Below are 26457 nucleotides of genomic sequence, written 5' to 3'. Positions count from 1 at the left end.
GCATGGGAACCACATAGAGCTGATATGTTACTCAAGGCTCAAGGGTGTCGACGTGTCGTATTTATTTTGCGACCCCAATAAAAGGAACCAACTTGAACCATGGTTTTAGGTATCGGTTTGGTATCTGTTGTATATCAGTATCGGTCAACATCAATACCAATCTAATACTAATATCCATCCTTGAAAGTTTTTTTTTTGAACTCGACCGCTGACTCTCTAGCCCAGAAGGCGCTATCGGAGGCAAGTACGATAGTTTGGCCAATTTCCACTCCTTGGCTTCTTGATCTGTGTAATCAGGATGCCTTGTACTCCTCTTGCCCCTCTTTGCAATAAAATTCCCTTTTACTGAAAAAATAAAAATATCCACCCTTGAAATAGTACAGATGATGGTAGAAATGTAAAAAATTTCTGGTATTGATATTTTGAGGGATCTGGATCCTTTACTTCTGAGTTGCCCTTACTTATGTGCGTCCCACACATAGCAAGGCAATAAAGACCGCCTTACCCCCACTCAGGCAAGGGTAAGGTAGTCTTTTTGCAGCCTTGCTGTGTTTAGGATGCACACCGCAGTTTGGGCAGCTCGGCATTAGAGGGATCCAAGCAAAATCCATCTGATACAATTGATACAAACTATCACAGGCCACATTATCTGATTATTTTGGAATTTTGGACATTGTAGCATTTTTAGAACAATTTACGAGTTAGAACCGGACCATCCCATCAATAAACAGGACCAGATCTCATTTTTGAACCGTTAAATGGATGGAATGGTTATGGGATTGGTCTCTTGGACCGGAACCAATCAATAACTGTCGCAATTGACACCCTTAGTACCACCATTAATGTGGCCAAAGTGCCAATCCTAAAATATCTAATCCCCCCTTGAATCGAAGGGTCAAGGATGGTTGAATGCATCATGGTCATTACTAGCCCTGAGCCATCATTGTCTATAGGTTACTTATGAATTCCTTAACATTTACGGATTAAAATCCTCTGCAATTCTTTCATCTTGCGGTACCTTATAGTTTGGGCCTTAGAGCTCGACACGTGAAAGATGCTTCATCCAACGGTGCAAGCTCGATTGATCCAATTTTTTTTTTCTTCTTTTTTTTCGAGCTTGACACCATTGGATGTCGCATCTTCCACGTGTTGAGCTCTCAGGCCCGAACTACAAGGCACCACAAGATTAAGAAATTATAGAAGATTTTTTCCGACATTTACAAGTTAAAGAGACATCTCTACCTCTCTATATATACATTTTTGTGTCACCAAGGCCCCCAATGCCTCAAGAAATCCAGTCATTATAGCATCCCATTGGTGGGAAACTTTTATCTACATTTACCATATTATAAGTTCAAGGACATATTTAATAATAAGGGAGAAGCCTCTTTGAGCCTAAGGTGTTTCATACATCCTCTCACATGATTTTCTTTATTAATTTTCTTTCCCCTAAAAAAATATATAAAAAGGCAAGAGATCATTGCCTGGTAGTGTGACCATGCATCAACACAAGGGCCAATGAGAACGCACATAGAGACACCAACATGGATGGCAAGATTTGTATACATTACATAACTACAATAATTATCCACAAATTATAGGCTAAAATTAAGGGTAAAAGATTTACACAACGCCAGCTTAATTTCAAAAATTGCATGACACCCCTCGTAAGATTCAGATTACTATAGCACCAACCGTTGTAAAATATCTCATATACCCCATGTTTTTAATGTTTTCCCATAATACTCATCCTCCAAGGCATGAAACTACACACTATCCGTGTAGAAAACCCTCTCACTAAAATTAAATTACTAAGTGGTCGTAGGTCTAAACCACAGATAATCAATGCTCATCCTTCGGAGATTAATCGGATTTGGACAGACAAAATCTAAGCCAAGACTGCTTTAAGATTTTGTTGGTGAGAGAATTGAGGCAGGAAAACTAGCATCACACCTAAGGAGTCCAGAACTAGAATCCATCTTTCAAATAATTTCAAACAAATAAGTATACAATTTTGTACCAAATCCCTTTGATTCTAACTTAAATTTCAAGAATTTTCCTAAATTATACCAACCATGCAACCAAGCATGAGTAGAATCATCACAAATTGCATATAACTTTTCCTTCTTGTAAACATGCTGGCAAGAAACACCATTATGTTTTGAAATAAACCCACTACCAAGCTTCAGATTCTTGACACAACTTATTTTTCCAATTAGTTAAAAGGGAATAATACTTAAATGACACCAAATAATACCTGCTCCAAGCAAAGAAACAAATTATCATACAAAGAAACTTCTCTTTGAAATTTGTTTATCTCAGGCCACAAGCAGAGAAATCAGAGTTCTTACCTCTGCATCTGGGAGCAGGTGGTGGGGTCTTCAGGCAAGCAGGATAATTTACCTAGAGAACCTATGCTAAGAATAATACACATACACAAGGTTCTTCCCACTCTTTGGAGGCAATCATCATACGACATTCTCCAAGGAATTTGAAGCACCTTCTCGGCACGAAAGACAATACCCTGCAAGTGAGTTTTAGATTAGATTCCACCCAGAAATTTATAAGCATGGAGAAGTTCCTGCATTCTAGTATAGACTCTGAAATTTATAAGCATGGAGAAGTTCTGGCTTTCTAGTATAGATGCCTATATGATAATACAAAGAAAAATGCATGATTCAACCACACTATTTAAAAGCACACATCCACAAGCACAGAGACCGAACATTTGAGGTTGATGATCGCACATGCACACACACACAAACCGGTATATATAGTGCAATGTATCACTATAGTAATAAACGTGGGATACATTGTATCTTGAAAAATGGAATGTCTTCCATTATAATGTAAGGTTGAGTTTCAAGGTATTTTTCACCACACCATGAATATATTTTGCTGAAAACGCAAGCAAGCATTATAACAAGAAATAATATTTAATAAAATGTTGTTATATAACACATCACAATGCACAACTAAAGTGAAGACAATGGAGGGGGTTCCATTAGTCATCAGTTTTTGTCACAAACATTTATTCTTTTTTTCGTGTGTGGGGGTGGGGGGGGGGGGGGATAGATGTCTGAAACATTTTTTGCATAATCAACTCTGGAATTCCAAGGAGACTACACAATTAAAATATCCCATTCATTCCCTATTGTATGTAAACTTGAATGCATGGGTCTCCCAGCTTGAAATCATGTAGGATACGTGCTACCTTCCAACATGGAAGAAGTAGCAGATTGTCACTGATGTGTTACAAAATTTTCATATTTACAACCATACTGGCAACAGCGAAGCCAGGAATTTATTTCCTGGAGGAAGGGGAAGGGGGCAGAGGCAAAACTCTTAACTGCATCTGAACGAGGAAAGTCTTACCTCCACTCAAGCTACCAAATATTATAACCATTATTTTTCTCAAGGAAGACAATGTTTAAAAACCGGACTCTTTACATTGCACCGTTCTGGCCTGGCAGTTGATGGTCTGACCATCCAGTCAGATGATCTGAATAGTCTAATATGTTAACATAGTGTATGTTCCAAGAACTACATAAGTAGAATAAAAGTTACTAGCCTCTTTGTAAGCTCATTGGTGCATTGATGATGTGCCAACCTCACGTGGGCAATTCTGTAAATCTACAGCACAACTAAGACCCTTTTGAAAAGGATTAAAGGAGTCTGGGGCGAAACATTAACTTAAATTGAGGAGGTGGGCTTATTTAGGTTTAACACGAAGTGGGATTTAAAACTATGCAATCTATTAACATGAGGACCTTTTATGGAAACAACAGGAGTAGTGCATTTAATAATAAATAAGAAGAATAAAGCTTCTTCTTCAACCTCATGTTAGATACAACCAGCCGAGATCCTAGACTCGTTTCAAGAAAGGGAACTCTCACCTATGAACTTGATTTGTTCTGAAATTGCAAGCGAAGGTTGCTAACTTGAGGTCGTATCGATTCCAAGCAGCAAAAACCCAGGATATCGTGTGATTAGATGGTACATAAAGGCTGAAACTGAATCTGGTGGACTAGGGAGGACGACATCTGAAATCAACTCTGTAACTAACTAATCAACTAGTGAGAAGAGAAGAGAGAAGGTAGAATAACAGTTATGTTTTAAACATAATAAAAAAATAATCTTGTGTGGAACTTCACAGGCACATTTTTCAAATAAAAATTTTAAACCCTACACGGCTAACCACCCCATGGCCTAATGGTCCAATCAACTAGTATGAACAATTTGAATGATCGGATAGTTTGAATGAATGGTTTGTTGGAAAGTCAAAAATTTTCAAAGGAACTCCAGTCCTTGTGGCGAGATGGATTCAGGCCTGCGATTCTGAATTGTCCAAGCACAGTTTGTCTGCTCAATTCAATGGTCGGTGGAAACACTGAGTTAGAGACTTATCAAAAAAAAGCAGAGTATATTATTTGTAACACCAAACAGGATTTCCTTTTGAGAGATCATCCTTGGTATTTAATAAGCTGCAAAATAGATAAATTTTGTTGAGAGAAAATATATGGACTTTGTTTATTTAGCAGAAAATATGGCCCTGGGGAGGGTATAATTCGGAAACAGATTCAAGTAGCCGAACCAAGAGTTTTTATCAGGCATAGTTGAATTGCTTGACTTGATTATCAGAATATTTCTAGGATTTCTGCATATGTGCTTAATTGTCCTGGTAAGCAGAGGTCTATCAAACTATAAGGGGCTCGCAGTATAGTTATGCTATCATGAACACTCATTAGCATCCAACTGTATAAGTCAACTCCTACCAAATTATTCAATTCTTGGTGGTTTTTTGATATTCACAGGAGAAATATGTATATATTCACTAATCACTACTAACATATATCATAACTAATACAACATATCATGAGCTCAACCTGCTTATCAGCATTTGGCACTTCATTTTCAGGCGGAGACTCTCAATTTCAAACAAAAATACTACAGAAACATGAACCACATGCCTACATTGTCCCAGTGGATATTATAATCAGACTGATTTTTCCAAAAAAAACAAACCAATACCAAAGGGCTAGCTGTCATAAAAAATATACATATAAAAACTCTCATTCTGAGAAAAGGAAAAGAAACAGAGCATAATCCTTTAGTGAATTACCTGAATCTATTTGGAGAGAACACTCATGAGATCATTAGGCGAAAAATGTTGCAATACAGGGACACCCACTTTTGGGTTCTCCATAAAATCGAAATTGAGTTCTTGCTTCACTCTGTCTCCAGTGTTGTCCATATACAGCTTTCCATGGCTTGAGTTGCTTGTTGGCAATTCAATATCATCTACTGCAAACCGGCTTGGAATGGAAGTACCTTTACCAACAAATCCAAGATTCCTACCAGGCCCTTGATCTGGCAATGGAGCTGCTTTTGTGTCATAAGAGCGCTGAATCTCACATGGATTAGGGACAAACCCTGGCAATTGGCTGGCAGTACTAAAAGATACAGCCGGGTTTTGAACTTGCCAACTTGTGCAGTTGTCAGCTCGGACTGCACAAGATGGCACTGACGGGGAAATGGAAGTTGGAATTGTATACCCATTAAGTACACCAGTACTTTTGAGATCCCCATCAATTACTTGTCCAATACCCAATGAGACGTTATTGGGTTGAGAAGAAAGCAAGCTGTAATCAATAATGGCACTGCTATTAATGTTAGAGCTCTGATTGAGGGGAACAGTACTGCTTCCTGCCTGATAACTGGTTGATGATTGGGAGGGGACAACAAGGCAAGAAGGCTGAACATTAATTGTGTGGCTGGGTTCAGGTAGCACACCCTGTTGTGGTTGCTGCTGCTGTAGTATTTGCATCAACATATTATTGTTCTGACTGTTTAGCCCCCCAAAATTGCCCGAAGGACCAACAGAACCAAGAGAATTAGGTGTCCAGGTTCCAAACCCAGAAGGAATATCCTCGACAGAAATGTTGGATGGAGGAAACTGTTTGGCTATGTTCGATTGACATTTTATTAAGGGTTGACCGAACGCCACACCACGTTCAACTGGAATGCATTTCGGTCCTTGTAATGATGCTTGAAGAAGAACTGGTTGGTCCATTGCTGGCAACACCAGGCCACCTGTTGGTCGACCAAAAAGCTCAGCCTGCAAAGCAGCCAGTGTCTGAGGAGGGATTTGGCCAGAGGCAGCCAATGCTTGGATATCAAGTCTGCCTAGTGAACCAAGTTTTGCATTTGATTCCACAGGTCCACAGAATGAATTGGAAATCCCCCCTTGTTGCTGAGCTACTCCACTTAACCTCTTTAAATATAGTCTGAATTTCTGCACATTGAAAAATCAGAAATATTGTTAGTCAACACAGATCAAGTTAACGTCTGGCAAGTGTCAAGTTTCCAGAAGTATAATCTCTTGTCGTATTGATCATTGGTATACTTGAAAACCAAACATAAATCACACGTCAGCTGGTTTAACAACATATAATGAACATAATGCTGTGAGGTTTTAGATTAACAATCACAACCTCCCATGGACCACTAGATTTTGAGCAGGCACCAGAAGACTGAAATGGTTTTTAACAGTTTTCATGACTACAGATGACTATACCATCTCCATTGCGTCCCAACCTCAGCTCAGCCTTATCCCAACTAAATGAGGTTGGCAACCTCAACGGACTATGAGCACAAATAAATACACAATAATTGGATTATAATGTGTTAACTTTAACTCTAAATACCAATCCAGGTTAACCTTACTAGGAACTACAGAGAGGTGGCAACAGGAATGATCCTTAGACTATTCTTGGAATTAGCCTTACTGCACAGCTTCTTGATCATAATTATCCAGCCTTCAGAATGTTGCTAAACCTTAGGGGAAAGGATCGAAGCCAAAAACCTGACTACAAATGACACATGATCATGAAATGGAAGCTTTTACACTTATACTAACCCCTGGATCATTTTTGCACTACAATAACTACCAAACAAAATATCATTCAAAGCATCTGGTCGAACCATTGAACCACAGATATCAGAAATCACAATTATCAAAGCCTAGATAACACAAAATGTAATATAAAATTTATATCATGATGTTTCATAACATGATATACAATTTGTGAACTCCTACGACCATAAAATAATGCATTATTCTACCAGTGGAGCTTGTCCATGCATTCTCATTATTAGATAGTAAATTTAGTAACCTTTGTATCAGGCTTCTCACAGATCATTGGATTCGGCAGTCTGACCGTTCATTTTATCTTGATGGCCATTGAGATAAGCATATCTTGACAGTCCAAATGTCTGACACATGGCAGCACTGTTGGCGGTTAATTTTGTGGACATGGTGTTCAAATCACCATCTTTTTCTTTTCTTTTTTTTTTGGGGAGTGGAATCACCATCTATTAGTCTAATAAGCTTTAACCCAATCTGATTTCCCCATATGGAGATATAAAGCCAAAAAAATGGGTAGAAAATTCACCTGTAGCAACTTTGGGACAACTTCAGATCAACCATTGAAAGTACGGGGGTAAAATATTAATATGGTGATCTATATTTTTGAAAAAATATATATAGATTGGGCTGGAAATGATGATGACAGAAGATCTATGACGGCTATTGTGCGTTTCTTGATGGAAATCTGGTTACGTACCGACATAAGACTAAATTGGCCCACTCAAATGCAGAAGCAGAATATAGAGCTATCGTTCATACTAGATGTGAATTGATGTGGCTCTAGTCTCATGGACGAGTTGGGATTTTCTATTGATAAGCCTATGGAAATATTTTCTGACAACCACGCATCCTGTGTTTTTATGATATGAGGTTGACTACCACTTCATCTGTGATGAGTGATGTGTAAAGTTATTTCAACTCCTTATATGAATATTCCAATAATCTAGGTGACATTTGTACTGGATCTATTTTTAATGGTCCCTCTATTCAATTTTGTTACAAGCTGGGTATGGTGTTATATAAGCTCCAGCTTGAGGAAGACTGTTGAAAATAGTTTATCAAGCATAGAGGACTATTTCTGTCCATATTTATCTATTCAGGGATATTACTGCAATTACTAGAGTAATCTAATTTATTACCGTAATAGATTGGTGGAGTCGATGTAGTGTCTCAATGACACCTCTATAGGTGTATTTAGAACCTGACACCTTCTTTTAATAACCCCTTGTCTTATTCCCAAAAGTTCTTTAAGATAGGTGGTGGAGGGTCAGTTAGGAGGAGAAGAATATCAGCGTTGCAGGGGAGAGAGGCGATCATATAGGAAGAAGAAGAAGAAGACGAAGAAAAGAGGGGGGGGGGGGGGGGCACACGCACAGCCACACAGGCTTCAACCCAAATACTCAGTTATCTTTTCATTATCAAATCTACTCCCATCGTTGGGTTATACATATATTTATAAAACCTAGAAAACATAAGACTCCTAATTACTTCCTAAAACTTAGACTACTAAAAATAGAAACTCAATAAAACTGAAATTAGAACTTTCCCTACGTGTCTAATAGCTACCCAAAATAAAAGATTACATATCTTAAACCCAAATAAAATAAATTCTAAATATCCTATTGAACCAAAACAAGGTTGGGATCCAGTTCATCTTGGTTTGGGTTCTCAAACGGATTCAGGTCGATCCATGGGAGTGCACCTACATCAATTCCCCAGGTGTTAAGAAAAATTTGTCCACAAGTTTTGTAAAATGAGAGAATCAGTACCACTCGATCGGTATCCACAAACATAGGCTTTGATGGGGGTGATGATCCAGCACATCTCATGATCAACCTTCACGATCTTCTGATGGTCGTTAGCAAACAACATATTTTTTATGGGAATCTGATCGTCGCGTTTCACAACTGAAATCGGACCGTCGATCAATTCTTCAACTTCAATCCTGATCGCCGTGCACTTCAATTTGATCGTTGCTTTCGTTGTCCACATTTTCTTCCACATCTGATCCATCTTCTGAAGAATGTATCATGCTTAACATCTAATCACAGAAGTAGTTGTTACAACTTCTGTGATAAGATGTTGTAGTGGGGTTTCACAACCGAAATCGGACCGTCAATCAATTCTTCAACTTCAATCCTGATCGGACCGTGTACTTCAATTTGATCGTTGCTTTCGTTGTCCACATTTTCTTCCACATCTGATCCACCTTCTAAAGATTGTATCATGCTTAACATCTTATCACAGAAGTTGTTGTTAATATTGGCAAGCTCTCGAAAACCTGTCGTCAAATTAGAAAGTTGTCTGCAGTTTATGGAACCCATCACTAAGTAAATCGTATCGATTAACCTCCATGATGTTGTAGTGGGTTTCTGATAACAATGGCAGAATTGTAATTTATTGGACTGCAAACTAAAGAGAAGAAAAGAAAGTGTGGTGTAACGATGGGTGGGGAGGGGTAAACTTGGAAACTACTAAAAAAAGGCAAAGTAGAATAAGAATAGAAGGGAGGGGGCAAATCTGAAAGAAAAAAAAAAAAGAACTAAACAAATTAGTGGGGGGATAGTAGGGTCAAATCGCACAAGGGACCTAATGTATGGGGGAGAATGAGGGACAAACATGGAACTAAATAAAAAGAGATTAATCAAGATAAAGAGGATAGGGAGGGGTAAAATTGGTAAGAGAAAATGAAACTGTGTGGGAAGGGGGCATACACGAGAAAGGGGAAAAGAGGGTTACCGCCTTCACTTGGAGTCTTCTTCTCTGTGTAACCAGAGAGGAAACCAGAAGGAAGATGCTGCAATGTGAGGGAGGAAGCCGATTACTCCATAGGGTAAGTGGATCCACTGGGATTTCGACGGAAGGAGAAAGACATGCTGCGATGTGAGGGAGGAAGCCGATTACTCCAGAGGGTAAGTGGATCCGCTGGGACTTCGACGGAAGGAGAATGACTCGCGGCGGGAACTTGAGACCAGGTATATATTATTCGGGGTTTTTTGGTTGCCGGCGGGAACCTAAAACAGGGGAGGGGCAATCGAAGGTTGTTGGGAAAACAGGGAGGGCGGTGGAGTTATTCTGTGGGATCGAAGGAATGGGCTGGGGTAGGGTTTTCGACTTCTCTGTTTTTCCGACAGAGTTCTTTTTATTTTCTTTTTTTTTTGGTTCGCGGTTACAGTGAGGAAGAAAGGAAAAGGGAAGGTGGGTTGGGTTTTACTAAGAGGTTGGAAACGAAGGGAAGGTGTGGTCGCTGGAATTTTATTTTTTTTTCACTGCACCGCAGAACAATAACAGGAAAGAGAGATTAGGGAAGAAGAAATTGATTGGGAAGGAGATGGATCCTTCGGCTCTGATACCAAATTGGTGGAAGTCCAATTAGGAGGAGAAGAATATCAGAGTTGCAGGGGAGAGAGGAGATCACATAGGAAGAAGAAAGGGGGAGGGGGAAAAAAATAAGATTACACATGCACAGCCACACAGGCTTCAACCAAAATACTTAACTCATATTTTCATTATCAAATCTACTCCCATCATTGGGTTGCACATATATTTATAAAACCCAGAAAACAAAGACTCCTAATTACTTCCTCAAACTTAGACTAATAAAAATAGAAACTCAATAAAACTCAAATTAGAATTTTCCATACGTGTCTAATAGCTACCCAAAATAAAAGATTACATATCTTAAACCCAAATAAAATAAATCCTAAATATCCTACTGAACCAGAACAAGGTTGGGATCCAGTTCATCTTGGTTTGGGTTCTCAAACGGATTCGGGTCGATCCATTGGAATGCACCCTGCATCAATAGGGATATAAAAGGGCTTTCAAAAAAGAAAGTGATATCATTATGTGATTATCAAAAGGTATCATTGTTACACACTTTTCAAATACACATGTGAAATCTCACCAATACCCTCATTGGAAAAAAATTGTACCAAAAGGGCAAAAAAGTAAGGTTACAAACTATTTGACACCAGGTGTCAACAAGAAAATCCCATATATAATATAATGATAAACAAATCTTTCTTGAGAAATAAAAATAAAATTTTTGTTACCAAAATTTTAGGGGGGGAGGAGAGAGAGAGAGAGAGAGAGCAGAATACAACTTCAGAATTAACCATGGTTAGAATTAATAAATACAGTTATGATCCATTGTGCATGTTACAGTCATAAGGTCCTGATAATGATCATTAATTGTTAAGTAGGAAGGAACTAACGAAATATCAGCTGACATCAGTACATTTTATTCAATGTCAAGACAGTTCAGAAATGTTGAATAAAATAGAATCCTTTCTCAACCACAAATGAAGCATTTATAAATTTTAGTGATATACCCCTATTCTTTTATTCAAACCTACTTCCCTTTCTCCAACTCAACCCTCAGATTTTTCTTTTTCTTTTTTTCTTTTTTTTTTATAGAGACAATATTCTTATAACTGTTGAATAAATTATCATTTTTTTCTTTCGAAGATTTAGGTTATGCCTACAGTAATTATTAGTAGAGGCATTGTATCTATACTGACCCATTGAATTTCTGAACTTTTAGGTTAAGATGGAAAAGATGGAGAATAAACTCTTATTTTTCTTTTGTTATCCTTGGGCTTTTTCTTGGGGGATAGAGGGTGAATACCCCCTTAAATTCCTCAATATGATGGAAACTCTTAAATGAAAAAATTATTTACAGTTAATTGACAATACTAAAAGCTAAATAGCAACATAAAAAATTAGTTTGGCAACCATAAACTATTTTAAAATGACCACTGTCATAGTGAAAAGAATTCAATAGCTCATGTTTATATAGATAAAAATAATAAAAAGGACAAAGAAAGCTAAATTAAGGTCTTCCGAATATTGATTCACTTATTTAACTCCACCTTAATTAAAAAAAAAAAAAAAAAGATTCAACAGTACATCAAAATCCAGCAAGTTAGAATCGAACCTGCAAATGGCTTGCAACATTTTCTCTAGTTAAACCTGGAACATTCATCAATTCAAGAATTCTCTTGGGAACAGCCTCTGCAAAGTCAAGCCAGGAAATTCATCATTAATTAATGGCACAGCACAATACTAAAGAAATGAACAAATAAATAGCCAACCACAATGAAAATTTACAGTGTCATCTAAATGCGATTACTTAAATCCCAAGATGATAACAAATAAATAGCCAAACACAATGAAAATTTAGTGTCATCTAAATGTGATTACTTAAATCCCAAGATGATATTTGACAGTAAGGAATATGGTAGCGAAATTAAGGCAAAGGGTAATAATCAGGGGCTCTTACTATCAATTCCAAGCTGATTCACAGCACTGACAAATTGCTGATGCAGTTCCACTGACCACACTACACGGGGTTTCTTTGATGTACCCGGGTCATCATTGTCCAATTCACCCTCATCTTCATCATCTTTAGCATCCCTCCTCTTTTTCTGACCTTTCCAACTTCCATCTGTTCCCTCATTAATGGAAGAAGCATAGTCAGCATCATCCCCTCCTCGTTTATGTCGATCATTTTCTTCTGCACTACCAGATTGTTCATGTTCTTTAGTCTCATTCCACTTTTTCCTGACAACATGCTGCCATATATTCTTCAGCTCTTCTAAGCGTACGGGCTTAATCAAATAATCACAAGCCCCATGTTTGATGCCTTTCATCACAGCACTTGTTCTCGCATCAGAAGACATCACTATGGAAGAAATAGAAAATTAGTCTACAAACGTAAAGATCCAATAAATTTTGACTAGGGGAAGGGGAAAAATTACTCACTAATAACAGGTAGGTCCATCTCTAGCCCAACATGTTCAAGGAGCTTAAATCCATCCATATCAGGCATATAAACATCACTTATTACCACATCAAAAGAACCTTTTCTTTCCCGAAGTAGGTTTAAAGCAATAGTAGCCTGGGAGCAAGTTGTAACTGCAACAAAGCAAAAGTAGGTCATTGTTTCTGACGTAAGCAAGAAACAACTAAAACAACAAATCCATGGAAGGAGAATATTCAAGAGGATGATGTTCAGATGGATGATAATGGTATGAAAGATAAAGTCATTTATAGATTGGCCAATGGTCTGACAACACTTAAGGTTTGCTCCCATAGGTAATAGAAGAAAGTTGACTTACACATGACCAATGAAAACATCAATGAACAATAGTTCTTGCAATATGCACGTTTTGTCAACATATAGCTCAGATAGACTAACATGGTAGGGCAGGATTCAAGTAGCCCCTTCAAATAGTGGGAAGTAAAGCTTACATGATGACTATGATTCTCTTAATTAGTTAGCACACTTCTTATATGGCTTCTTTGGAACATATTAAGATAACATAAGAACTACCCATTCATCCCATCATTCTATCTTGTATCACAATATTTGAAGGTTAAGAACCATGGTGGAAGGCCAATGGGAGAATGGGAAGATAACAATGGGTGTGAAGAGGAGGAAGGAGAAGAAACTCGTAGCCACAGTCACGCCACACTCACAGTGAGCAAATTCAATAAACTTTCTATTTCAAATCTACAATCTGTCTTTGATTACAAGTATATAAAGAGAAGAAATAAACAAAGACACTTAACTGGAATGGAAAACCCAAACTGACTCAAACTCTATCTCCTATTCAGCTATTCCTATGTAACATATTTAAAACAAAATATGATATTATTTAAAAATAAAAGACTACAAACTAAACCACTACCAGCCTTAATTAGACTAAAAACCCGGGTTGGGCCGGCTCCGTCTGGGTTTGGGTTTCCAAACCTGGTCGTGCTGGCCCAACCAGTCGAGTGCTACTGCATCAAACCATCTACATTTACCAGAGGAAATAGCAAGCACTGCACTAAGGCCATGCAACTGCTTCTGCCACCATTTTATCTAAGTTCCAACTGAAATCTCTGATGTAAGAAAGTTCACTTACAATAAAATATTGGAAAAATTAATAATAGTCATTCGGTCTCCAATAGAATGAAATGCTAATGCAACTGCATAAGAAAAAATCCAAGAGCCATATTTACTAAAAATGTCAAACAGCAGAAAGCAATCTTCTCCTTGAATCATGGAGCATAAGATTAAATTCCAGGAATTCTTAGTACCAGAGAATCATATTTTTCTGCCTTGAAGACGATAAAATAGTTTGAGCCTCACCCTATTTTCCTTGTCCAAATTTATCTAGTGGAACTCTAGCAACAAATCAAGGTTTAATCAGGGTCACCATGCAACTACCCATTGCATCAAGCCTAATATCTTCAGATTCAACTCGAACCAACTGTTTCTATGGACACTTCCCCTTCATTGATTTCTCATGTCCACATGAGTCATGTCATGCATATAACATTACATCTTTGCCATAAAGGCTAATCAACAATTTTATTTTTTCTTTTGGGTACCATGCCTAATGGAGTACCAAACAAATGTTTGCTTTCATATTTTACCTCTTTTAAATTTCTTCCTTTGACTAGTTTTAGTAGCATGTATTACAATACATCTTAATATGTAAGAATGTTATGTGCATCCCTCTGTATAACTTAATCAAGGGCTACTCTTTAAACTATATATAATAACATATCCAAAAAAAGGCAAAAGAACAATAGAATCTCTTCCATAATCTAAGCACAAGAAGCCAGTTAAATCTCCTTTTTACTTTGGGAAATTGGAATGTTTTACTTCGAAGATATCCAAATTGCATGTGTACGTTGGTTTTGTGGTTCAGTGCATGTAATTCAAATTGTATATGTTTGTTCCCATCTTAAGAACATGCACGCATACATCTACATAATGGCCATGTCATGTTCCTCACCCATGATGATACATGACAACCATGTACATCCACAGATGATATACCTAATGACTCAGATATCATTATAAGAAATCAAGCCAGAAATAGATCCTCTCATCATTTTCCACCTTGATCAAACTACTAACTTTAGTCCGAGTATTTCATAACTACCTGCCATTTGAAGGATGCTGCACCCAAAAATCCATAACAAATTTTAACACATTAACTTGTGATGCAGAATGATCAAGATGGATTCGTAGGTGATGGGCCAATCTAAGATTCTGTCTCAAGAAATGATATTACCAAGATCTACCAAACAGATTTAATATCTAAGATTGCTCAGATCTTATCTCAGATCAAACAATCAGAATTAATGGAAGGTAGAAACAGGATGTTAAGAAAATATACCAGATTCAACAAAAGGGGATAACCCAAATAAATAAGGGAGATCTATGGAAGTCGTGGAGGAGATAAAGCAGGGAAGTTAGATCCTAAGATTTAGGATCTGAAAGTAGCATTCGATGGAAGGAGGAGAGAGAAAAATATTGTGCTTATACAAAGAATAAAGAGAAGCAATAGGGGCAAAGAAGTGAGAGAGGATAACAACAGAATGAAAGAGAAAATCTCCAGTAGCGGGGAAAGAGAGAAGAGAGGGAAATACCTCTTACCCGATAGAGAAAAGAGAGAGAGAAGAGCCAGCTAGACCATTACCAAATCAAACAAGATTAATCCAATAACACATAATCATCATAGGTACATCTATTTATAGGAAAAAAAATCCAAAGAAATATCTACATCTCGGACAACAGCTAATCAAGACTCTAGTTTCCTAAACTGATACAAGCACTTATAGGCCACATATGTTCAGAATAAAATTTTACTTTTTAAAATTTAAGGAATCCTAATAAACACAACCAAGAGAACCCAAATAACCAACTATTTTCACATATGGGAACCACCAAACATACCCTACGACCAGCTAATCTCCCCCCTTAAAGCTGTAAAAAAATAAATCACCCTTGATTACATAATTAATCCTCAAATACATGAGAGCAGATCTAACCCCTCCATCAGGTATCCCCAGATGCTCCTGCATCACTTATGCCCATGATTCTTTTGAATAATAAAATCCACTTCTCCATCTTCGCTAAGCCACTGGCTTCAGTCCCAAACCATGCCCCATATTCTGACATTCGATTATTCATGAAGAAAGCAGAGATGAAACGAAAACCCAATTGGTTTTTGAGGCAGAATGATTGCCTCGCTGCATTGCAGTAAAAAAAAATGTTGTTTTCATGTCTGACTTTGTGAGAGAAAGGGACAAATTGTAGTGACACAAAAACCATCAGGCACCAGAAATATCCTTTAATATTTCATACCGAACCACTACCAAGTTTCACCTAACAATCTCACTCCACAATCATTTCTATGATGATATGAAGTTCAAATCAAAGAGCTAATAATCTAGAATCACCCATAAACTACTTCCACATGATTGACTCGTTGCCAAATGCAAGATTTATGTTCAAGTTTAAATTCCCAGAGGGGTCCCTTCAACACTGGCTAAATCAAATCACCTTCTACCTCCCACTGAAGGAGTCTACAATCAAATCCCTCCCCTCCCCCCTCCCCCCCCCCCCACCTCCCCCCCTCCCCCCAAACACAAAAGAAAAAATGATAAGATAGGTTACATTATCCCCAATTGGAATTATTCAGAAGCCTCATTAGAAGGTCAATTCCTTTCTCTGTACTCCTTAATAACTATTCAACCAAAATCGCTTTCCTTACAGATCCAAAAACAAGTTTTCTATATCAATCTAGTCAGTGAGTTACAAACAAAGGCTGAGAATTTTTAAAAGAAGATTCCCATTTTAGTTAACATATTCCTCCTTTCTATGCCTTTTGTATGTATGGAATACTTGATATTCACCAAGTAAGATTGCATGCTTTTATACTGTAACTAGGTAACAACTGAGAAGTTACAAAGAAAGAAAAAGAGTTGAAGATTGAAATATGACCTCAGATGTGTTGATCATTCACTTTTTTCTTTTCCTTTTTCCATGATGAATCTCTCTTCAACGCTATCTAAGCATATTTTGTTTTCCAAAACTAGCAAGATTAGGCATCCCATGTACATGTACATGTACATGTACAACATAGACATTGACACTTCCACTTTCTACTTAAATCTCTATAACATTCAAAGCATGTGCTATGTCAAACACCTATTCGTGTTGAACCCTGAAACCATATCAATGTCTCACTCTGGTACAACAGGCCCATCACATAGAGTTTCCCAAGACTGCACTGTCAGCCAAGTGATCTACAATGCGGTAGGACAACCTACCCACCTCAGAATCTAACAGTATGAAATATTCAAACAGACTAACCATCTAGCCTCACTTCATGGATGTGAAGGATGACATAAACCACAAGGGACTGAATCAAGCAGACATGGTTAGCTGCTTTGACAACATAAACCACAAGGGACTGAATCAAGCCTTAAACAAAGGAGCAGTCACACTCCACTGCTAGTCTTCCATAGCCAGAAAAGTGGATGAGCCTTAGAACAAGAATGGAAGAGTCCACACATCCAATAGTTCTGGAACATAGATAACAAATATCCCCGTTCAATCTCTGAGGACCCAGGACTGTCTATAAACAACAATGGAACTGCTTCAACAAAGAAATAGTAATTCTGACCCTCCAAGTACCTCGTTCATTTGCATTTGTCATGAGTGCCAACTAAGTATCCTACTTCCCATCATACTAAGGAATAGACAGATCCCAATATGAAGACCCACTCATTTGAATTATTCAAACAAAAAAAACTCAGAACACCAAATAGCATCTTAAGTTGGGCAACTGAAAAAAAAAGTCAACGAACATCCATCTTCACCTTTAAACAGAATTTGCACCAAATTCAGTCAAATTAACTTAGATGCCATAATTAAACAACAAATAGAGAGAAAGTAAGATGAACTTACCACGATACATGCATTTCCGAAGCATCTGCTCCAAAATCCTCAAACAGGTTGTGTCATCGTCCACAACAAGCACTCTCAAACCAACAGGAAACTGATCCGTTGCAGCAGTATCAACCTTACAAGACCCATAGCTACTAGCCGTTGTACTAAGACTCGTCGCCGACAGTTTCTGTACAGTAGCCATCACCAAGCACAGAGAATCTCACAACTAACCCTTCAAACTCAAGTCTTCTTCCTCCCAAGCAAACTCAAATCAACTGGATCCTCCGCCATGGCGGATCCTTCCTATGAATAGGTCGTGAGACCAACCTCACCACCATTTCCCCACCAGATCTACAACGAAAATCCGAAAAAACTTTCCTTCTTATCTCCCTTCAAAGACTCTTGTACTCTGTCCCGATCCTTCTAAGCTCAAATAATCACAGATCTGCCACGGAATCACTGTTATATCTTCCTTTGTTCGTCTATAAGACGAGAATCTTCGACGAATTACAGCTCACTTTGAGTTCAGAAACATCGATCCACTGATCCAGAGATGTCGAACTCGGTTTCAGTCTTTGAGCAGAGAAAGGGAAAAAAGTAAAATTTAGTAAACAAATAAAATAAAGGACCCGTAAAGAAGGGAAGACGACCAAAAGACAGCGAGAGGCCAGTGGAGAAACCTCCATTAACGATTTAAGCTGTCTCTTTTATTTAATTAATTAATTTAATAATAAATATATATATTTTAATCATTTATTTAATATTTATATATTAGTGAGTGTGAGTACTGACTCAGTGACTCCCTCATAAGAGGCAGCGAACCACGCCGCAGAATTCTCAGTCTGGAGCTGCGGCTTGGGTCAGATATCAGATCAGGTTCAGTGGTTTTTCCCTGTGGCTTCGCTGGCTCAATAACCCTGATTGGACCATTGGTTGAACCCGAACCAATATGGACCACAAATGGGAAAATCCATTTTCAACAGGTTTGGTGGTTTGGTTCACCAGACTTATGAAGTAGTTTCAATAAGGCTAGATTTGGTTCCTATAGATTGCTTACATGTGAATCTATAGTAGGTGAAGAGATGGTGGTGGATGGATTTTGATTTAAAGGGCAAAAAATGTGGGATTTGGGTCCAATTGGATAAGGGAAAAAAATTGTTTTTCTCAAGCTAATAAAGGAATTGCCACAACACCAATGTGCAGATTCTTGCCCACGACCTCTTAGTGACACCCATGGACCCTGCACTCTCTCTCCTCATTAAAACTCCTTACGTGACAAGTAATTTCCCATCCCATCTTAGTGGAAAAGTGCACTCTGCCATCGTAGTGATCCTATCCTGAGAAAAGAAAATTTTTATATCGAACCACAAACTATAAATAAGTTTTTTAGAAGATGTTAGCAATCCAACAAAATGTTATTGTAGTGATGATTTAAATTAGGAGTTTTAGATGGGTAAGAGATCGTTGTCTGATTGTGCATCATCTACATTCTACACCAGTTCAAAGATCAATAAGAGCGCATGGAGAGGCATCAACATAGATGTAATTTTTTATTTCATGGGGTGAGAGTGGTACTTTCACACAGGAATGTCTTGATAGTGGAACCACATTATCGAGTTCTTTTTCCCTTCAAGAAATTTTAATCAATGAGATTGAATTAGTTAATCAAGCATGAAAAGTGTTGTTGAAATGGTTAGTGGTGTCAAGCAGCAAAATAGAATAGGAAATTATTACCCGAAAAAAATATATAAGATAAGAAATGTTTACATAATTTGAATCATCCCCTAACGATGGTCAATTTGGGTCCAATTTTATCAAGGGAGTCAAATGGTCAACAATAGATTGTAAAATTTCACTATGATCAGGGAACTGTATGTTATTTTTTTTATAGGGGAAAAGAATGCTACCTAATCATTTGCAGCGCATGGCCCTTGCACCTAGAAGACACATGGCATCCCATAATGACTGTCTTGCCCCCATGAAAAGGCAAAAATCCACGAGGGTGTAATTTCATGAAATCTTGTGTTTAAGCGTAGGAGCCGCACATCGCATGCGATTAGGTAGCGTTCTCTTTCCTTTTTTATAATACTACAAAGTTTATATCATTAAAAGGGTAAAAAATGTGGGGGGGGGGGGGTGGGGGGGGGGGGAGGACATGAGTTTCACATTTTATTTTTTAAAGTTTAATTGAAAATTCCATTTTTTTAAATTCTGGACAACCAAATGTAGTTTGAGAACTCCGAAAACAAGATGAAACTTGGGGGAAGATTTCCTACAAGGGCAATGTAATAAAAAATCTGCACACCACACCAATAAGGGATTAGAATATTCTTATAGGAAAAGTCTATCTAAGCTATTCGTGTGGACTACTACCCCAACAACGCTTGTTTCTATCTCTCTCCTGTATCCTATCTTCGCCCCGCCCCTATTGACTGATCATGGAAAACACCTCCTAATTGGTGTTCTCCCTATGCCGCTTGCTTAGATAATTATCTCTCTTTTCACACATATATAGGAAAAAAAATGTTGTTTGATCACATGGCCCCTACACCAAAAAACAGGAGCATACAAAATTATCACTCCATACCTGATGAAATAAAAAAAAAACCCATTTATATTCTGTTGATGCCTTTGTGCGCGCTCTCATTGACCCCGCATTGGTGGTGCAGGGACTACACCTCTGGTCAGCGATCTTAGGAAGATGTAGGAAAGTTTTCCCCATATATTCAAGCTAAATTGAATCAAACCCGGTCAAACAGAACCGGTCCAATCATGGTTTGACAAAACCATACCTGTTTAGAAAAGAAGAATATAGAATCAACATCTTTTTTAACTCTTTTAGGATAAGGTCTGTGCCCACTTCCATAGCGGCGGAAAATAAGGTTTGGACGGTGAAAGGCTTAAACCCTACTCAAGTAACTGCAATAACTAGAGCAATCAGAAGTTGGTGGGCCCATTTAGTGAAAGCAAATCCATAGAACAAAGCTTCATGGAATTGGGCCTTTATGGGCCCTAAAGGCCCATCAAAGCTGGTTCACAGCTAATTCCACCTATGTTTCAGCTTGATAGGTCACTAACTCACTGACCTAATGGGACCCATACCTTTTATCATTAATTGGGTTTCATGGTATCCAACCTGGCTTTGGCTTGAAGCTCTGTTGGTATTGGGCCCATAAAAAGAAACCAACGGGTTGTGGGTGAGTGGGTCCCCACATCAAAATGACAAAATGGCTATAAAGGCTATACCATACAGATATGGCCCACCATATTAAGTGGGCCCAAGTAAATAAGAACAGTGTCCTTTTCTCTTTCAAAGGTCATTAGTCCTAAGTTTTAGATGATTTGCTTCTAATCAATCTTTCTTTGAAGTTTAGCTTTTGCTGCGTCAGGATAGGTTAGTTCTAATGATTAGAAAGGACAAATGGATTTTTTGTGGGGACATGAATAATCCTTTTACAGCCGTTAGATTGAACTGCTTTGTTTGGGTGGGTCCATTCACTCTTTGTCAATAGTCGATTCCATCCGATTTGTGTCAATTCCAAACCAAACCGTTTTCGATTTTCAATCCAATTTGGTCCCATTTTTTACTATTAGGTTCGGTCTGATCCGATTTTTGGGTTTACATGTATACATAAATAAAGCATTGAGAAAATCTTTTTTTTGGGGGCGGTCGACAGTCTCTATGGGATAGTGTGCCCTCTGAATGCTCCAAAGGCCAACGAGAGCACAAGCATTGGCATCATGGGGGGAAGGATTTCCACCTTTCATGGGAAATGGAGTGGTCATTTTGCCCCTTATGTATCTAGAGTGGTAAGTACACATCCTCACAGAGAACTATTTTTTTTTGTATGTGTGTTTTTAGTTTCTTATTGGGTTTCTGTTGGTCTGATAACGATTTTTTATCAAGTTCGATCAGGTCTTTTATTTTGATCGATGTATTTCGTGAATTCAATTTGGCTTCGATTTCAAGTGGAACCGTAAAAATACCAATCAAAACTACATTGATAAAGTATGATTGATTTGGCCTAGACTGAACCAGTTTGTTTTGACTGGTCCGATCGATTCAGGCTAAACTTTGACACTCTTTAAGAGCCTATATTTCTATTGAGAGAATGTTCCGCAGTGCAGGCTGCGCTCAGGCACATGGATCTATCACTCAGGGGGTAGGGTGGTCATTGCATCCACCCCCATGTGCCTGGGCACAGCCTGCGTTGCGGCACAAAGAACACCGCCCCATTTTTATCATGTGAGGATGCTAATGGGCTGTAATCTCAGCATCTTAGCGTAAGATTGGAATCTCTTTGCACGAAACTGGACCCTTATGGTACAGATGTGCTGTCAATAGGACGAATAAACTGAAAAAAAATCCTGAGACAGCGATGTTGTAGATAGAGATGAGCTGTGAAGCCTGTGAGCATGCATAGCATTTGCTTTTGGTAAAGTATAGATAGATAAAACAAGGACTGTCCAACAAAGGAAGTGGCTGAGGCTAAGCCCAAACAGAGTAAACACATACAGGGGAATAAAAAAGTCTTTAGATTCTTAATTTGTAGGGCCAACATAGGAAAGGTTTGCTCCAAGGTCCAGCCTAGCCCTTAGGGCTGAAGTCAGGCCGGGTTGGGTCGGGTTTTGAAACCTATGCCCAGCCAAGTAAGGGTTTCAATTTAGAAGCGAAACCAGTCATTTAAAAGCGAATCAAACCGAATTAAATCGATTCGATTTTAGTTTCAAAATCTAAAATCTTTCATTGATTTGATTTGGTTTCGGTTTCATTATCGAAATCGTCAAGTCTTTTTTTAATTTTTAATTAACGTGAATGATAATTTTACTCTATTTTAATGTTTGGAAAAAATTTGACCGATTATTATTTTAGCAAATAAGGGGTTCCATGCTAAATATGTAAACCCAACTATCCATATTACTCACATATTTTGGGATATTTGAGTTCAAAAGATTCTGAGTAGTTCTATAAATAGTAAGTCATAGATATGTGAAGTTAAGGGAAGTGTAGGAATCTCTAAACTCTAGAAGCATGAATGCCTGAAGGGCTGACGGTAAAATTGTTGCTTTGATCTCTCTCTCTCAATATCCAATTGCAATGTACAATAATGGTCTCAAACATGCAGTTGCAAGATTATCTTCAACAAGAGACATGGGACCTGTTGTGTGTGTGTGTGTGTGTGAGAGAGAGAGAGAGAGAGGTTCACCAAATATTCGTTAAGCCAAAGTTCGATTTTAGTCAGCTTTGGTTTGAATTTTTATCATCTACGATTCCCTGCTTGATACGGTTCCTTCAGTCCTCTAACAAGATGGGGGTGGATTCCATCCAAGCAGAGTGTTCGGTTAGGGGGTGAAAGGGTCATTTTGCCCCCCCTTTGTTAGAAAATTGTAGGAACTGTACCAGGCAAGGAACCGTAGGCGATAAAGGTCCGATTTGGTTTAGTCCTTTATCAGATTGATGTAACAGTGGGTTCTATTTTGATTTTTCATTTATACATTAAAAAAAAAAAACTGAAACTAATGGCTTCATCAAATTTTATCGATTTTTAGGATTTGATTCAGTTTTTTTTCATTTCGGTCGATCTGATTAATTTTCACCGAATTTTATAAATAAAAAATTAAAAGCAAAACTAAACCAACGAAGAGGAATCACTAAATTCAGGCCGAAACCGGTCAGTTTCGATTAATACGACCCATTCGGGCTCGAAATTGACACCCCCTAGATGGGTGTACTTTTTACTCACACAGTCACACTACATAAATTTGATGAGGTTGAGGCCACATGCAGTGTGGTCTATTACATATTATATGAATCCCCACTCACAAGATTCGGTAAGTAGCTGTTTTCAGTAGGGGTGTACTCACAAAGATTCGGTAAGTAGTTGTTTTCAATAGGGGTGTACTCACAAAGATTCGGCAAGTACATCGGAGCCCTTGCTCTAGCCCATCATGACCCTTATAAGGTCAAAACATTGGATCTTTATTCCTTCCGATTCCCTGCCCAGTCCAGTTCTTCAGTCCCCCTAACAAGGACCACCCTACCTTTGCCCGGGTAGGATTCACCAATAGAGATGCCATTCAAACACTCCCTATATATGTAGTCATTGTGTTCCCTCATGAAATGGTGATGAAAATACCTTTTTTTTTTTTTTTTTAAGGGGTAGAAAGCAAACTATTCATTCATGCGCGTCAAACGCCAAACAAAGAAAAACAAGATACATAAAGCTGATAGATAACATGATAAACGCAAAGGTTAGATATATGGTATCCAAAACCAAAGAGTGGAAATTGACCCGGTCTCACATGTCATTGATTGTGTCTTCCAAACTAGGGGATGGATTACAACCACTTTCCTAGATAAAAGGCTATAGATACAGTTAAAATTTAACGCATCCACATGCGTGCCAATAGGAATCATTATCCTCTCCTGTTACAACACAGTGTTGTAACGCATCATGCGTTGCAGAGGCCATGTGGCACAACGGGTCCCACACGATGCACATGACCTCTGGAGCTGCCACACGATGCGTTACAGCACCGTGCTGTAACAGGAGAGGATAAAAATTGACGCCAATAGAGGGAACCCCATACGGGCCGAAAAGTCCCACGTCACATTGCCTACTCATGTCAACACGCTGTCACAACCTACTTTCAAACAGACTTGTTGAATCGGCAAAGGTCTACTGGATCGACGAGTGGAGCTTCGATCGTCGACAAGAAGACCACCAGAGTCGATGCCACAGCCTACTTTCGAACAGATCTGTAAGAATCTGCTGAATCTGCGAGTGGAGCTTTGTCCAACAACAGGAAAGGATTGATGAAGATTGAAAGGCAGTTGGAGTTTCGGAGTCAACAATAATCTCGGTGCCATCAGTACCTAAGTCAGCTTCACCTGCAAACACACAAACAAAGCAAAAAAGGTCGGTGTCGTCGTATGTATGCTTTGGCATTTGCTTAAATGCCATGGAATGTTGGGCAAGCGTGTGCAGCGCAATGGTGGCTGACTGGCTGTCAGCGAGTGGGTTTGGTGCAAGTCCAGGAGGTCAAGTGATCCACTCTCAACTCCTACTCCCAGCTACCCATTTTCTCCCTCCCCTTCCCTCCCCCTCGAGGTCCCTAGGTGCCCAATCCCCTTCCGAGCCACCATTGTGTCGGGCCCACCTTGGCCAAAAAAACATTTAACCAGGAATGTTATTTCGCCTATATTGCTGGGTTAATATTGATAAAAATGCCATAGATTATGGAAAGATACCATTTGGGTCAATTTGGCTCTCAATTATTATCTCATGGCAAGAGGAACTCAATTGTTGGGTGAGGGAGAGAGGGGATGCATTATTACACTTCTACCCCCACTCCCATCCAACAATTGAAAGGCACTACCATGTGACCGGTAACTACAAAAATACCATTGATTTTTTTAAAGATGTTTTTCCAGATGTAAGATTTTGTTTTAAATTTGATAGAAATAAAAATTTCATTAAGATATAAACTTTAACGATAAATAATATAATCATACTATAATACAATTTATAAAATAATTGTTGATGAAAAAAAAATCTAATATTCTATTTCATCATCAACAACAACAACATCATACTTAGCTCTGTAAAAAATATTAAAAAAAGGTAAAAAAAAAATAATAAAAAAAATACACAACAATCACAAATACAAATCAATCTTATATAAATTAATTGAGATCTGTTACACGGATTCGACGTCATACTAGAAACAAGATCTAACCTATACATGTCTTTCTTCACCACTTCTCCTAGGATCATTTTAGGCAATGCCCTAATTCTTTTAGTACCTTCAATTAATCTGAATCAAATCACTCCTTTGAATTAATTAATACTAATATACTAAGAAACCAACCATATACACTTCCCTTGGTGTTTTGGCTTGAATTGCCTACATTACATTTAAGGGGCAAAGGTACCTTCACAACCGTCTATTGAATCTTCCCTTCTTGGTCATATCTGTTGTCACTACTTGTTCATCTTCTTTATTCTCATTCCACTTTTTCCTTACAACATGCTGCCATATATTCTTCAACTCTTCTAAGCGGGCTTAATCAAATAATCACAAGCCCCATGTTTAATTCCTTTCATCACAGTATTGGTTCTCGCATCAGCAGACATCACTATGAAATAAATATCAAATTAGTTTACAAACCTAAAGATCCAATAAAATTTGCCTAAAAAAAAGGTCGTACCCAGTGCACAAGGCTCCCGCGTTTAGCAGGGTTTGGGGAGGGTCAAATGTACGCAACCTTACCCCTGTTTCCAGAGAGGCTGTTTCCAAGACTTGAACCCGTGATCAAATCTAATAACTAGGGGAAAGGAAAAAAAATTACTCACTAATAACAGGTAAGTCATCCATCTCTAGCTTAACATATTCAAGGAGCTTAAATCCATCCATATCAGGCATATAAACATCACTTATTACCACATCAAAAGAACATTTTCTTTCTCGAAGCAGGTTTAAAGCAATAGTACTCTGAGAGCAAGTTGTAACTGCAACAAAGCGAAATTAGGTCATTTGACTACTGAATCAAAAGCCAAAGAACATCATCTTCACCTTAAAGTAAGATGAACTTACCTAGATACATGCATTTCCGAAGCATCTGCTCCAAAATCCTCAAACAGATTATGTCATCGTCCACAACAAGCACTCTCAGACCAACAGGAAACTGATCCATCGTAGTAGCAGTATCAGCCTTGCAAGATCCATAACTACTAGCTGTCATACTAAGGCTCATCGCCAGCAGCTTCTGTAGTATTTGCATCAA

General features: G+C 38.3%; 1 protein-coding gene across 3 annotated transcripts; it reads right to left on the bottom strand.

The window, feature by feature from the left end:
• Positions 1-326: 326 nt before the first annotated feature.
• LOC122645975 (two-component response regulator ORR21-like) lies at positions 327-26438 on the bottom strand. 3 transcript variants are annotated; one of them, XM_043839416.1, is made up of 6 exons: positions 17688-18272; positions 12695-12847; positions 12213-12614; positions 11868-11944; positions 5123-6295; positions 327-339 (listed from the first exon to the last, which is right to left on the bottom strand). In XM_043839416.1, the coding sequence occupies exons 1-5, from the start codon at positions 17869-17871 to the stop codon at positions 5129-5131; spliced, it is 1983 nt and encodes a 660-aa protein (XP_043695351.1). In that variant the 5' UTR covers positions 17872-18272; the 3' UTR covers positions 327-339; positions 5123-5128. The 3 variants fall into 3 exon arrangements, with proteins under 3 accessions (XP_043695351.1, XP_043695352.1, XP_043695350.1); XM_043839417.1 differs by lacking the exons at positions 327-339; positions 17688-18272 and adding exons at positions 2194-2524; positions 26268-26438; XM_043839415.1 differs by lacking the exon at positions 327-339 and adding an exon at positions 2194-2524.
• Positions 26439-26457: the final 19 nt, after the last annotated feature.

Source organism: Telopea speciosissima, chromosome 11 (genome assembly GCF_018873765.1).
Source record: "Telopea speciosissima isolate NSW1024214 ecotype Mountain lineage chromosome 11, Tspe_v1, whole genome shotgun sequence".
NCBI classification, from domain to species: domain Eukaryota; kingdom Viridiplantae; phylum Streptophyta; class Magnoliopsida; order Proteales; family Proteaceae; genus Telopea; species Telopea speciosissima.
Note: the sequence above shows the minus strand (reverse complement) of the source record. Positions and strands in the feature narration are given on the sequence as shown.